At 42.3% G+C, this 14,650-nt stretch overlaps 1 protein-coding gene across 2 annotated transcripts in view; it reads right to left on the reverse strand.

Annotated features, from left to right (window-relative positions):
- fgd (faciogenital dysplasia) overlaps positions 1 to 14,422 on the reverse strand; it is a 184,896-nt gene extending 170,474 nt beyond the window's left edge. For both annotated transcript variants that reach the window (XM_034172756.1, XM_034172757.1), the window contains exon 1: positions 14,179 to 14,422. In XM_034172756.1, coding sequence (XP_034028647.1) covers positions 14,179 to 14,200 — 22 coding nt within the window. In that variant the 5' untranslated portion in view covers positions 14,201 to 14,422. The remainder of the gene's footprint in view (positions 1 to 14,178) is intronic.
- Between the last annotated feature and the right edge of the window lie 228 nt (positions 14,423 to 14,650).

Genomic DNA, 14,650 nt, shown 5'->3' on the forward strand with positions numbered 1-14,650 from the left:
GCAGAAACATGGCCGTTTTAAGCAGAAATTCTGCGAAATTCTGTGACGCTTTGAAATGGCTGACACGCAGTGAACGCATCAGCTAGTGGCTCGTTTAGCCGCGGCGCTGTGATCGCTTCTGCCACCTTTTAAAATGAAATAATGCTGAATTTATGTGGAAATGACTGTTGTACAAAAGCTTCAGATATCTGTCGCTGAGATAGATGATGACTGGAGTGCAGTTTGAAGCAGAAATGAGGTTTTAATCTGAACCGCGGCTAATGATGCATGCGCAGATGCAAAAAGCGGACCAATTTTTAGGGGGGACCATTCAGTCGGCGACACTGGTCTCGACTGGGGAAGTAACCTGCACCAGATTGGTGTCCCGTACAGAGGGAGTCACAGACTCTTATCAGCTTCAGGCTACAGAATCCGGAGATAAGAACGGGCCTCAGGGCCTAAACAGGGCGTACCTCTGCTGACTGTACACAATACAAATTGCTGTAATTGTGTTCTCCTATAACTCACCGTGCATATGTCACATGAAGCACTTCTGTCAATCAATCACAAACCAGTTCAACAGGAGTGGCTTTAACTCAAACTAAACACAACTAAGCACGTCACAACTCAGCCGCACAACACATAGTTTTAATACTTTAAATTCTGTTTGCATTCATCATCCTCCTGTGCAAAGGTCTTCTGTCTGCTCACCGGGCTGGAAATGAAAACTGTAGCAAGAGCTCTTCCCCATCTTCAAGTTAAACCACCACACGCAATGCCACACCATCTTATCTCGTGCAACTGTTCTAATTTTTTTTCTTTTTGGCAACATAAAGTTTAACATGATGACAGTCTGTTCCAATTAAGGTGTGCATTCATGGAAAAGCAGTGCAGCATAACAAAATAGGAAATAAACGGCCTGTCACAATTTCAAGTCTGAACAGAAGGAACTTTTCTGTACACAAAGTGCAGTGACACAGCCGAAGCCTTTTGAACAGCGGGAGGCACACATGACCACCATTAGGGAAATCAACGTGACACTCAGGCAAGCAGAGGAAGAGCCTGAAGCCTCTGGACGGCCCTGAAACATGCGTAATGAGATGATGAGAGAGGGAAAAATCAGCTGCATTCAGCTTACAGATTCAGGTTCACATTTATTCCCTGAGATCTTTTAGTCATGGCAACTGATTTTTTTTTCCTGACATCGCTGGGAACATAACAGGGCATGTAAGAGCTCTCCCAACAAAAGATCAGATCACTGTAAAATCATAAAAAGGGAAATCAGTCACAAAGTTATGCACGTATTCCATGTGTACGAGTTAACTATGAAAGTCACGTTACAATTCCGACAGCGACAAGGAGAACGATGGCGTTATGGTACTGTTAACTTCCTGCTTTTCACAAAAACTTCTCTGGTCCGTGAAAGCGCTGGCAGTTCACACTTCCTAAATATTGCCTCATTCCTCAGCTTGAAATGAAGTACTTTAGTGTGCAAAAGATTTAGGCACATGTTAAGTGTCTAAAGTCTTTGAAAAATACACAAAAAGCCCTGCTATATATTGAATATTAAATGATCATTTTGAAATTGGATGACCACTTTCAGTCCGTAATGTTAGCACAGCCCCAGTAGCACTGAGCATACATTTGAGGGGTATACGTAAATGTAAAAATCTTACAAATGTGCTGCAGAGCCAGTTTTCTTCAGTGTTGTGTCACCATCAGGCTACATGGCCTGAAAAATTATACATTTTAAGTTGTTACTTATCCACTCACTTGATGTCAATTACATTCAGATTTCACATTAACCAATAAAATGTACAAAAACTGTCGTGTCTACACACTGTGGAGTCTAGAAATCACCACACTATGGAACAACCTTGGGTCGTAGATGACAACCACCCAAATGGACAAATGGTCCATCCCCACCTCTTGAAAGTAACCATCTATCTGCCACAGCCAGGTGAAATGTATACGTCCCCTTGAACGTCTCCAGCCGCTGGGTTCAACACTGCATGCTGAGATAATGCCCAGAGAAATGCGCCAATTGACCAAACTGTTGACGCTCCCTCACAATGCAAGTGATACAACTTATCCGAGTCTCCAAAGTAACCCGCTCGTTTGAGACAAAGTCATTCCAGTGACAGCCAAGGATCGTCCGAGAAGACCAAGTACCAAAGACATCCACTTGTTGCTTTATGTCACTGGTTAGCATCCAAGTCTCACAACTACACAGTAAGACAGGTAGCATCAGGACCCTAAAGACCTGGGCCTGTATGCATGAAGCATCTCAAAGTCCTCTCAAAGAGCTCCTAACTTAGCCTAAAATATCCTGGCAAGGACTCCTAGCCTAAGCGAGACCCAAGAGGTGTCTGAGAGCAACTCTGGACAAGGAGCTGACAGAAACTCCTATCTTAGTGAGGAGGCGGGGTTGACCCCGTTGCTAGGTATGACGTGGTCCTGTAAGAGCTGTGATTGGATGTCACAGAAAGGGAAGGGGAAATAAAAAAATAAATGCGCTCTGTGCTCCTACATATGAATGAACAGTAAAATCAACCGATCTTATAACCTGAACTGCGTTAAGAAATGCGTAATCATGAAAATAATTTAATGTCATGATGATGATACTCAGCAAAATTAAACTGGTGATTGCCAGGCCAGTCCCAAGACCTGTAAATTCTTGTGCTGCAATGCATTATGGGAGTTCTGGGTTTTGGGGTTTTAAATGTTGTTATTGTGGTCCATGATATTTTAAGTGTTGTTAGTGTTATTGATTTATTGTGTTTTTGTAGTTCAGATGGTTTATTGAGTTAAGTGTCACCATGTTGTCACCATAAGTGAAAAGTGTATCGTGTTTGATGCCGTCCCTGTGTTTTATCTGAAAAATAAGAGCGCCTTCTAGTGTCTTTCATTATTTCACACAGCTCACCACAAAATGAATTGTTACACAGCTTGAAGATGTCTGAACATCTCATTCACATGCCGATTATCTACATATTAAAAGTGTGTGTGGGTACACGAATTCATTAATAATGTCAATGTAAGTACATAATATAATTGCAAATATGTTAAAAAAATACATGCATGACAAGAAAGTGAAAACACTTATTTCTGTTGTCCATTTTCTCTGCTTAAGACACTCTTAGGCTTCTTCAAAGTACTCCTCAATACTCTTACCAGTTTGGCACCTTAGGAGCCCTCTTAAGGTCTAAGGTGCTTTGCAGACAACTTTCATCTTACCAAGGGAAAATTCTAAGAAATGTCTAAGAAGTTGAGAAATTCTCAGATTTTTCTTAGAATAACGTCACTAGGAGCTATTTTTAGCCTTAGGCTGCTTCATGCATATGAGCCCTGGACCTTTTTACCTCCACCAACGAAGTTGGGTGGAGGTTATGTTTTCGCCCTGTTTGTTTGTTTGGTTGTCTGTTTGTTTGTGAAGAGCCTGGAGTCCATTCTGAAATTTTTAATGAAGATTCAAATCCTGATAGGCAAGAGCTGATTCAATTTTGAAGCTCATAGATCAAAGGTCAAAGTCAGGAGAAATCTTGGGAAATTCCTATCTTTAATACTGAACGAATTTTCAAAACTTCATAACAATCAAATTTCTTTCATATTTGAGAGTGTTATGTAGGATGGTATACTTTATTGACTGACAAAGGTTGATCTGGATCTGATCCAGATTACAGATTTTATGGCCATGTAAATTTAACATTGAAAACCCAATTTAATGTATTTTTTTCATTATATTTTGATCAAACATGCCCCAATCACTCTCATATTTGAAAGTGAGGTGCAGACTGGCACTCACTATCGCCTGACAAACTTTGATCTGATCCGGATTCCAGTTATCAGTTGGAAACCAAGTGCCAAAAAGCAATGACAAAATGTGCATAGCAAAGATAACTAATTTTCCTTGGAAATTATCTGAAAAAGAATTCAGAAACCGAAAAAGTTGAAAAAAAAACAAAAACTGACAACACCACAAGTGCATGAACTAAATACGTACTCCTGACATTTGATCACATCTAATTTAGCTTATGAAAAGCCACTTCTAACAGGACTTTGACCATTTTTTTCCAAGGTAAAATTTTGTGAAATTGGAAACTAGTGTTGGCGTAGGTTTTGAGCTCTGTCAGCGTGGTGCTTTAGTTTCACTTGCAAACATGTCAGCCTTACCAGACACCACTGTCCAGAAACCTTATGATTCCATAAGCTTTTCTCATGACGACATACGTCTCTCAACCTCGGAGCCCAAGGACCCAGACACATAAATGTCACTGATGATATAAATGAATGTCTCTATAGGTTTGATGCTTTTATCACACACAGATATACGAGGTCTGTTAGAAAAGTATCCGACCTTTTGATTTTTTTCAAAAACCTGATGGATTTGAATCACGTGTGCTTGCATGAGCCAACCTTGAACCTTCGTGCACATGCGTGATTTTTTTTCACGCCTGTCGGTTGCGTCATTTGCTTGTAAGAAGCCTTTGTGTGAGGATGGGTGGAGTCTCTCGTCGTTTTTTTCTTTGCAAGGAAATGGCGGAACGACTGGAGCAGCGCGACTGCATCAAATTTTGCCACAAACTGGGCAATAGCCAGGTGGAAACCATTCAGATTATTCAGATGGCTTTCGGTGATGATCCTCTGGGCATCACACAGATTAAGGAGCGGTACAACCAGTTTAAGACGTCCGCACAACGGTGGAGGGCGCGCCGCGCTCCAATCAGCATTAACACGCTGAAACGACCGGATCATTTCCAAAGTGAACGCTGTGGTGATGTGGGACCATCGTGTGATTATCTGAGAAATTGCGGAAGAGGTGGACATCAGCGCTTTTTTGGCACATTCCACTGTGAAAGAAGATTTTGCCATGAAAAGAGTGGCGGCGAAATTCATCGGCACGAAGCTGATGGCGCAGCAACAGTGCCTCCGTGATGAAGCCTCACTGGACATGTTGTAACATGCCCTGACATGTCCAGCTTGTCCACAATTTCTCGGATAGTCACATGACTGAAAAGCCACTGAAAGCCGTCTGAATCTTCCGAATGGTTGACGAGCTGGGCATGTTACAACATGTCCTGTGAGGCTTCAACACGGAGGCGCTGTTGCTGCCCCATCAGCTTCGTGCCGATGAATTTCGCCGCCACTCTTTTCATGCCAAAATCTTCTTTCACAGTGGAATGTGCCGAAAAAGTGCTGATGTCCACCTCTTCTGCAGTTTCTCGAATAATCACACGACGGTCCCACATCTCCACAGCATTCACTCTGGAAATGATCCGGTCGTTTCAGCATGTTGATGTCGATCGGAGCGCGGCGCGCCCTCCACCGTTGTGCGGCCATCTTTAAACCGGTTGTACCGCTCCTTAATCTGTGTGATGCCTAGAGGATCGTCACCGAAAGCCATCTGAATAATCCGAATGGTTTCCACCTGGTTATTGCCCAGTTTGTGGCAAAATTTGATGCAGTCGCACTGCTCCAGTCGTTCCGCCATTTCCTTGCAAAGAAAAAACAATGAGAGACTCCACCCATCCTCACACAAAGGCTGCTTACAAGCAAATGACGCAACCGACAGGCGTGAAAAAAATCACGCATGCGCACGAAGGTTCAAGGTTGGCTCATGCAAGCACACGTGATTCAAATCCATCAGGTTTTTGAAAAAAATAAAAAGGTCAGATACTTTTCTAACAGACCTTGTAGTTCTGATGGCTGAGCTTCTCAAGTGCTTCAATCACAGTCACCACTGATTCCACAAAAAAACCCACATTCACCCACAAAGTCAGGGTCAGTAAACCTTTTTTGGCCAACAAAGGCACCTAACCCACTGGTTTCTACAACCCTACCCAACACTCAGTCCATGCAAGCACTGAATACTGTACCCTCAAACTTTCTGCCCGCTTCTACACAGCACTCACACTACCTGTGTACAGACTGGCTATAATGTCCAGCAACTTGTTAGGAATCCTGCAAATTCTTCATGTCCTGGAGACCAGCCTGGTAAACCGAATCAAATGCTTGAAAATCAATTAAAGCTGTAAAGAAGCACAGCTGATATTGACACTGCTATTCAATGAGTACTCATCGAGCTATGATGCAGTTGATGGTTGGGTTTGAGGCCAGATTATTTCGGTTGCTGAGTGGCAAGTAGCTGAAATGGGAACTTGTTAAGCATAATCTTTGCAAGCACCTTTCCCTGCACAGAGAGCAGTGTAAAGGCACCTTGACACTTGCATAAATATGATCCCCACACTGCCACACAATTCGTCATGCCAATGCATCCCGCTTTGTCCCGCTTGACGGCATGCTATATAAAATAATCATTTTGTAGCCGATGACACATTTGCTCTCAGAGCTTGGCTGATGAAACCATTCTCTTATTGCTCCCACAATCACAGAGAAATGATCCATAGCTGCAGTTTGTCTCGTGCTCCTGGTGTGGTGGATAATGCATTTGGAATCTTGTCTCATGAATCTTATGAGTTAGATAATGTATCTATAAAGTTATGTATATTATAGCTGTAACATCTCTTCATAATCTAATTTCAGGCTCAGATGCCCTATGCGCAATGACACACACTGACACAGTATTTTCAAATAGGTTGCACAATATTCATGACTAGTTCATGCAAGTGACAGTAAATTAATGCGTGCCAGAAATTTTGAACATTTCAAAATTTTCTTTGCACACTGTCACCCAGCCACGCACACTTTACACACCTTTTACAACAGTTTACAACAAGTTTACTCATTGGCATGCAAGATTGCGTGCCAGTGCGGAGATCAAATTCGTGCAAGTGTCAAGGTGCCTTAATACCCACTGTAATTATGATGATACCTAATTTGGAAATTCGATATGACACTGGCCAATGGTCATCAACAGAACAGCCGGGTGTGCCACTGTTGTTAGCATTTGAATCGTAACACATCAACAATTCTTGTAACGGCTGAAATTATGTCCTATGTTTCAATATACATGATGTTGGTAGGCGCAGAAGTTATGCAAAAATACTTCACCTAGCTGAGCTGTGCCGTGGTAAGGAACTGACATATTTCCTGATACATACAAAATTCCAAAAGAGGAACGGAGCCGTGAACTGACTAGTCACGTTTGGAATGGGGACTAACACCCCTATTCCACAGGGCACCGTTCTATTATGATTTCACACAGTCCAGATAAAGTACAAAAACGGGATGAAATGGCTTACTCTGGCTTGCCGGCAATCAGGGTGGCTTATAAAGTGCATACCTGGCAACTCGCCTGAAAACTAAAGTAAAGCTGCGTCCGGCTGCCTCCTCAACCAGAAGCGCAATCAAAGCTGCTTCTGCTTCAAAATTTTACCCCGATGGAGCACAAGCAACAGGTTTCAAGATGTACTCGCTAGGAATAGCCCATTTAAAGATGGCTGAACACGACTGAAGCTATTAAGACTACAAACACCCAGACCGCGTAATGACACTGATGGGATGAAAGTTTTGAACTGCTCGAAAATTTCACCCCGATTTCAAAACTGGTGCAGATTATGGCCGTAACTACTGTGTATACCAAGTTTGTTCAGTATTGACAAAAGTTGGATGAAGAAGTTACTGTGATGCTTCAAACCGTGCCCCAATTTGATATTCGGGATGAAACGGGAAGGGACGGCTCTCTGTGGAATAGCCCCATCATATAAGATCAACTTTATTTATCCCAAAGGAAATTATTTTGCCAGAGTACCGAAACAGTAAACAGTGAACAATGTTTTTTTTTTTTTTTTTTACAATAACTACAACAAATTTATGTGAAATGACTTGAAGACATTTGCACAAGATCTTTGATAATATTGTACATAACTCTGAGTAACTGTTCATTGTGTATTCATCCTGCAGAAGGGGGAGGAATTATACAGTGTTATCGCCACAAGTAGGAAAGACCTCCTGTGGCATCTGTGGTGCACCTCGGTGGTCTCAGTGTATGGCTGCAGGTGCTCTGACAAGATGTCAGTGTGGCATGCAGGGGGTCAGAGGTGTTGTCCAGAATGCTGTGCAGTTTCCTCAGCATCCTCCTCTCTGACACATGAACCATATATACGTGGGCTGTCCGTAAAGTATCGGTCCGTTTTATTTTTTTAAAAACTATATGGATTTCATTCATATGTTTTTACGTCAGGCAAGTTTGAACCCTCGTGCGCATGCGTGAGTTTTTCCACACCTGTCGGTGACATCATTCGCCTGTGAGCACGCCTTGGGAAGGAGTGGTCCCGCCCCCTCGTCAGAATTTCATTGTCTGGAAATGGCGGAATGAAAAGGACTGTTTTTCCATCAGATTTTTTTCAGAAGCTGTTAGAAAGTGGCACCTGGAAACCATTCGAAAAATTTATCTGGCTTTCGGTGAAAATTTTATGGGCTTCACAGAGAATAAGGACTGTTAACTGTCGCTTTAAGGACCCGCCGCACTCCGAGCTGCGACAACGCGGCACAAAACACCGTATCATTTCTAAACGGATAGCTCTGTGGATACGAGACGTCGTGTGCTCTTTCTCCGGTAATCACAAGAGCTGGACATCAGCCATTTTCCGGCTGATTTCACTTTTAACAAGAGATTTTGTTGTGGAACGCTGCACGGAGGCTTCGCGCGTCACGACCGATTCGCTTGATGAGCGAGACAAAGAACACCTCCATTTCAGCGTGTCAGTGGACAAGTTTGGACATGTCTAGCTCTCCACAATTTCTCTGATACTTACTGGACTGGTAAGCATTGAAAGCCGAGAAAGGCATGTCCTAACTTGTCCTCTGACACGCCGAAACGAAGGCGTTCTTTGTCTCGCTCATCAAGCAAATCGGTCGTGACGCGCGAAGCCTCCGCGCGGCGTTCCATGACAAAATCTCTTGTTAAAAGTGAAATCTGCCAGAAAATGGCTGATGTCCAGCTCTTGTGATTACCAGAGAAAGAGCACACGACGTCTCGTATCCACAGAGCCATCAGCTTAGAAATTATCCAGTGGTTTGTGCCGCGTCATCGCTGCACGGAGCGCAGTGCGCCGACCGTCCTTAAAGCGACAGTTAACAGTCCTTACTCTCTGTGAAGCCCGCAAAATTTTCACTGAAAGCCAGATAAATTTTTCGAATGGTTTCCAGGTGCCAGATTCTAACAGCTTCTGAAAAAAATCTGATGGAAAAAAGTCCTCATTTTTTCATTCCGCCATTTCCAGACAATGAAATTCCGACGAGGGGGCGGGACCACTCCTTCCCAAGGCGTGCTCACAGGCGAATGACATAACCGACACGCATGGAAAAACTCACGCATGCGCAAAAACATATGAATGAAATCCATATAGTTTTTTTAAAAAATAAAAAGGACCAATACTTTACGGACAGCCCACGTATATATATATATATATATATATATATATATATATATATATATATATATATATATATATATATATATATATATATATATATATATATATATATATATATATATATATATATATATATATATATATATATATAAAGCTCGGAGGCCTTCAGGCGTGTAATTTTTGCTTGCTAATTTGTTTGTTTGCTTCTTGGAGCATGCATTTGACTAAATCTGTATGCTGAGAGTGGACATGTTAATGAACAGCACGTGTTATTCACAACAAAGGATTTTAATTATATGCAAGGACAACATTTGTAAAAGAAAGCATACCTGTGATGAAGGGATCACAACAAACATGCACTTTTTCATCACTTTGACTTGGGTCCCTCCTGTTGTTCATTCTCAACCACTTCTTTATCCTTGCTTCATCCTTGGGAATTCTCTGAAACTTCAGGCCCGTTTGTTTGTCTGTGTTCGTATTTGTACACCCATAAAAGATGCACTTCTTCCCCAATGTCCATTTCGATTTTGACTGCTTAAAAGTGTGTGTCGATGTGTAAACACTGTTGATTAAGGCAGTTGCAAGTTGGGTGTGTTGACGGCCAGGCTACTTTTGGGAGCGGGATATCCCTGGAAGTAATGGTGTATCGAATTCTTCGCTGTTGAGGCCGTAAATAGAGCCTGGGTTGAAAAAGCCTAGAGTTCCTCATTAATCAGCTAATGAAATGAAGAATGAACTCCCTGAATACGAGAGGGTCGCCTGTGCTCCTCCAATCCTCCTGTCTAACTGCTCTGTTTATCTAACACAGAGGGAAGATGTTTACATATGCTCGCTTAAACACAGACAGGCCCAATAGCTTTTGTTAATAATAAATAACTTATACAGCCCACCAGAACACCCGTGCAGGAACACGCGGACCACCACTGGCTGGCACGTCAGATCCGCTAATTGGCCCACAAGAGACACATTCACCCACTTCTCAGCGGCGGCCTGTCAAAACGTTTAAAAGTTTTGAGTGCAAAACACAAATCTACAGACTGAAGTCAAACTCAACGCAAAGGCGAAAGAGTGCAAAGACTAGTGATGTGTGAGCACGTTGCAGGAGAGATTTAAGGCAGTGAGGGAGGAAAGAAATGCAACAGAAAGGGGGATGAGGGGGCAGAGATTGATCTAGGGCAGTGTGGGAGAATAAGAGAGAACAAAAAAGAGAGGAAGGCCTTGGGAATAACTGTGTGTGGGAGAGAAACGATAAGCTGCTGGACTGCCGGAAAAAAGAAAGTCAGCCAGGAGGACGGCAGATCGATTCCTCCCTCGAGTCTAACAACAAATACGCAAAGCTCACCTCTGCTGTAGGCTGATATCGCTTAAACCTGCCCCCTTCTTTGTCTGCAGCTGCCACAGGGGCGTAGCTAGGATTTTCTGAAGGGGTGCTGCAATCAGCTGGTTGATCTTGTTTACACACAGAAATCATTAAAAAAAAAAAAGTATTTCCTAATCTCCCCACACAGCAACACATATCACATCTATATTTTAGTTTTAAATCTACTTGAATGAGCCAACAGCAAAAACCGAGCACGGTACAGGAAGAAGCCACTTAAGGTGGCGGCATACTTCATCCAAGCACCTGTACAGATGATGAAAAAGCGCCAGAAGCCATGTTACTGATAGGTCAAAGTGAAACGCAGAATGCTTGACAAATCCTGCACAGTCGGTCTAAAAGGCATGCCATTCTCATATGGTGATTGGTCCGATTTATAATGGCACATGTACATGTAAACACTGGACTGCAAACATAGATGCTGTGTATAAGAAGGGTCAGAGCTGACTGTACTTCCTCAGGTGGCTCAGATCTTTCAATGTCTGTAGAAATATGTTTCAGATGTTTTATTGCTCCGTAGTCTCTAGTGTCATCTTGCATGCTCTAGTGTGCTGAGGCAGCAGGCTAAAGGCAGCTGACACAAACAGACTCAACAAGCTCATCAGGAGAGCTGGGTTGAGCTGGAGTCCATGGTGGAGGTGTCAGAGAGGAGGATGCTGGGGAAACTGCTCAGCATCCTGGACCACACCTCTCACCCCCTGCATGCCACACTTACGTCCTGTCAGAGCACCTTCAGCCATAGACTGAGACCACTGAGGTGCACCACAGAACGGCACAGGAGGTCTTTCCTATCTGTGGCAATCACACTGTATAATTCCTCCTCCTTCTGCAGGATGAATACATATTCATCATTATTCAGAGTTATGTGCAATATTGTCAAACATCTTGTACAAATGGATGCAAATGGTCATTTTGAATACATTTGCTGTACTTACTGTAAAAAAAACAAAAAAAACATTATTCACTGTTTACTGTTTCTGTACTCTGGCAAAATTATTTCCTTCATGATAAATAAAGTTGATCTCATCTTATCTTATGTACACAAGACAGCAATAAAAGCAGATCACAACAAGAAACTGCAACCCTACTCACCTCTGTCCTTGTGTAAGTAATCTTTTTTTGTGTAACTAATCTTTCTGTCAGGACAGGTCTTTTTGCTTCATTTCTGAGTATGAGTGATTGAAGGAAGTAAACATATTTTCTGATTTGGATTGACAGTAATCATACAAGTGCACTGAAGCTACATTTACATATTAATGGCAGTTGACAGACAAGCAACAGTGGTGTTTGTGTCAAACAAGACCCTGCAATTAGCAACAAGGCTTCATAAATTGCATGCAAACAAAAGGACTACTCCACATGTGGCTGTCTGATCAAGTCTAGACATCATGTCATGCTTCATAGTTCACTTAGATGTGGTCACACCAAAAAACCAGGACACAACTACTGCATCCGGAGCCTTTATTTTTGCCAAATACAAGGCAATTTCTGACCAAATGTAGACATTAGTAGATCGATATCATTGTGCCTTGATCTATTATTGATCAAATACACCGTAGTATCAGTATCACACTGCAATATAGATAAGACAGAATTTTTGTAGTTTTTGCAGTGGCTTGAGTTATTCAAGGCTACACTGATGCCAAGTTTCATCAATAAATATGCCTCAAAGAGTACAGTTTTACTGTTGGCTATGTTTACGACTTATCATGATACAGTGTTGTATGATATTAAAGGAGTATTTCCTTTTTTTATCACTTAGTTCATAAAACAGATGTTCTTCTGCCTTTCTATAATTTTGTTCCTTAGTACTCAAATAAAGGGGCCAAAATCTTCTATCACAATCAATCACAACTTTGACCCACCTGGGTTAAAATACAGCAAAGATGCCATGATGCACTTTCTATTCTGTGCAACATCATAGATGACTGGGGGAGTATGTTGGGAAACTGCTGTTTGTGGACAGATCCACATTACTATGCAACATATGCTGCCGTTAGCATCAAGGAAACACGGTAAACTGTCAATTTTTTACTGAAAGTGGGAAAAATTTAAATTTACAATGGAAATTTAAAAGACAGTGACAGACACAACTAGTAAATTCTGGCCATCACGGATCCCATTCTGAAGAACTCTGGATAAAATCAGAACTATTTCACATGACGTTTTACTGGATATCTGCTGTACGGGTAAGACTACACTCACACAATGCACTGTCACTTGGCAATATTACAGATAATTAATTTTACATGGTTGGCCAAAATGAGCTACTTAGGAAACAAATATTTTATGACAGCTTTATTAGATGTTATATATGTATTTTTCTTAGTTGAAAGGCAGACATTAATGTGCACACGAGCTTCCTTCTTCATGTCATCTGTAAGATCTCATAAACTATGGAATGCTCCCAAAATAAATACTTTACCAGTAATATCATTAGCAATAAGTTCATGATTCATTCATTCATTTTCGGGCGCTTACTCAGGTCACAGTAGCAGCTCATCCCACACTACCCTATCCTTGGCCAAGTAATTTCATGATGTACCACAGATATAATAGTACTCTATAAGTACTGCATTACAACCATTTTGCAGATGACTCTTTTAAAAGTGGTGCCTATTTTAAGTAGTTCTGAAGTGTAGGGGTTAGACACTCTGCTTCTACTTTGGCGAAAGTTAGGGAACACAAAATCAATGAAAGCATGTGTGCAACTGCTAAATTGTGAAAATTTCCATGACTGGTTGTGTGTCTGTTTGGTATATTTGGTCTGAGAAAGCCTGACCACCCAGCCAACAACACACCCCTGTGAGAACACACAGAAACAATACCCCTGCCTGATCTGGACAGGGTAGACGGCCAATTGGACAAAAGGACGTGAAGATAGTATCGGCTTCCTTTGTGATGTCTATGTTCACCTCATAATTAAGCCATTGATGTGTGTCCCTTAACACCGAACACCTCCAGACAGACAGCAGACACTGTCCGCACATCTGTAATCACTGCATCACACTCACTATGTGTCCTCCACTCCAACCACATTCCACGCAGGGACACACTACAGCCATTATGTCCATACATACAATGAATACAGTGGGTGAGATGATGAATGACCTCATTTATTGTGGCTACCGTCTCATTTTCTGGTGGCTCATATTGTGGATGTGTGTGTTTGGGGAATGAGGGGGTCAGACCTCCTTTCAGGGTTTGGCACGGCGTTGCTCCTATTCTTGCCATGTCAGCTTCCCTTATTGCTCCTCTGAGTGCGTTTGGAAGTCGAAGAAACAACTCTTTACGTTGTTTGGAGTTCATGCAGGCCTGCAGCTGCGCCTCTGACAGCTGGCAAAAGCATTTAATAAGAACCAAATCATGCGCGCGACGCAGAGGAAAGAGGAGCGCAAAGGGAATTTGTTTATTAATTAATTTATTAAAAAAAAAAAAAAAAAAAAAAAACTTCCACAGCGTTTATCAGAGAGTCTCACTTACCCGAAGCTGAAAGTCCCTGCATCCTGCACTGAAGTTATTGTCCGGTGTCCTATCGCTTCGGTGGAATAAAGTCGGAGCACTGCCTCCCTCCTCTTTCCTTCTCCGTTTCTCTTCGCCGAAAACTCGCTAAGGACACTTCATGGTTTCCTAACGGACGCCTGAGAATTTACTCGGGTCGCATATTTTTTTCTGCACAGCGGTCCTCCATGAACTCCTCTCTTCTCCTCCCTCTCTAACTCAGTCAGCTCCTCTCTGCAGCTGGAAAAACACACACACACACACACACACACACACACACACACACACACACACACACACACACACACACACACACACACACACACACACACACACACACACACACACACACACACACACACAAAAACAAAAAAGAAGCAAAGAAAGAAAGAGGAAAGCGCGCCCCCTGTGGCCAGCGGTGGTACGCTTATAGTTTAGAATCACACTGTAATTA

Source organism: Thalassophryne amazonica, chromosome 6 (assembly GCF_902500255.1).
Source record: "Thalassophryne amazonica chromosome 6, fThaAma1.1, whole genome shotgun sequence".
Classification (NCBI taxonomy): Eukaryota; Metazoa; Chordata; class Actinopteri; order Batrachoidiformes; family Batrachoididae; genus Thalassophryne; species Thalassophryne amazonica.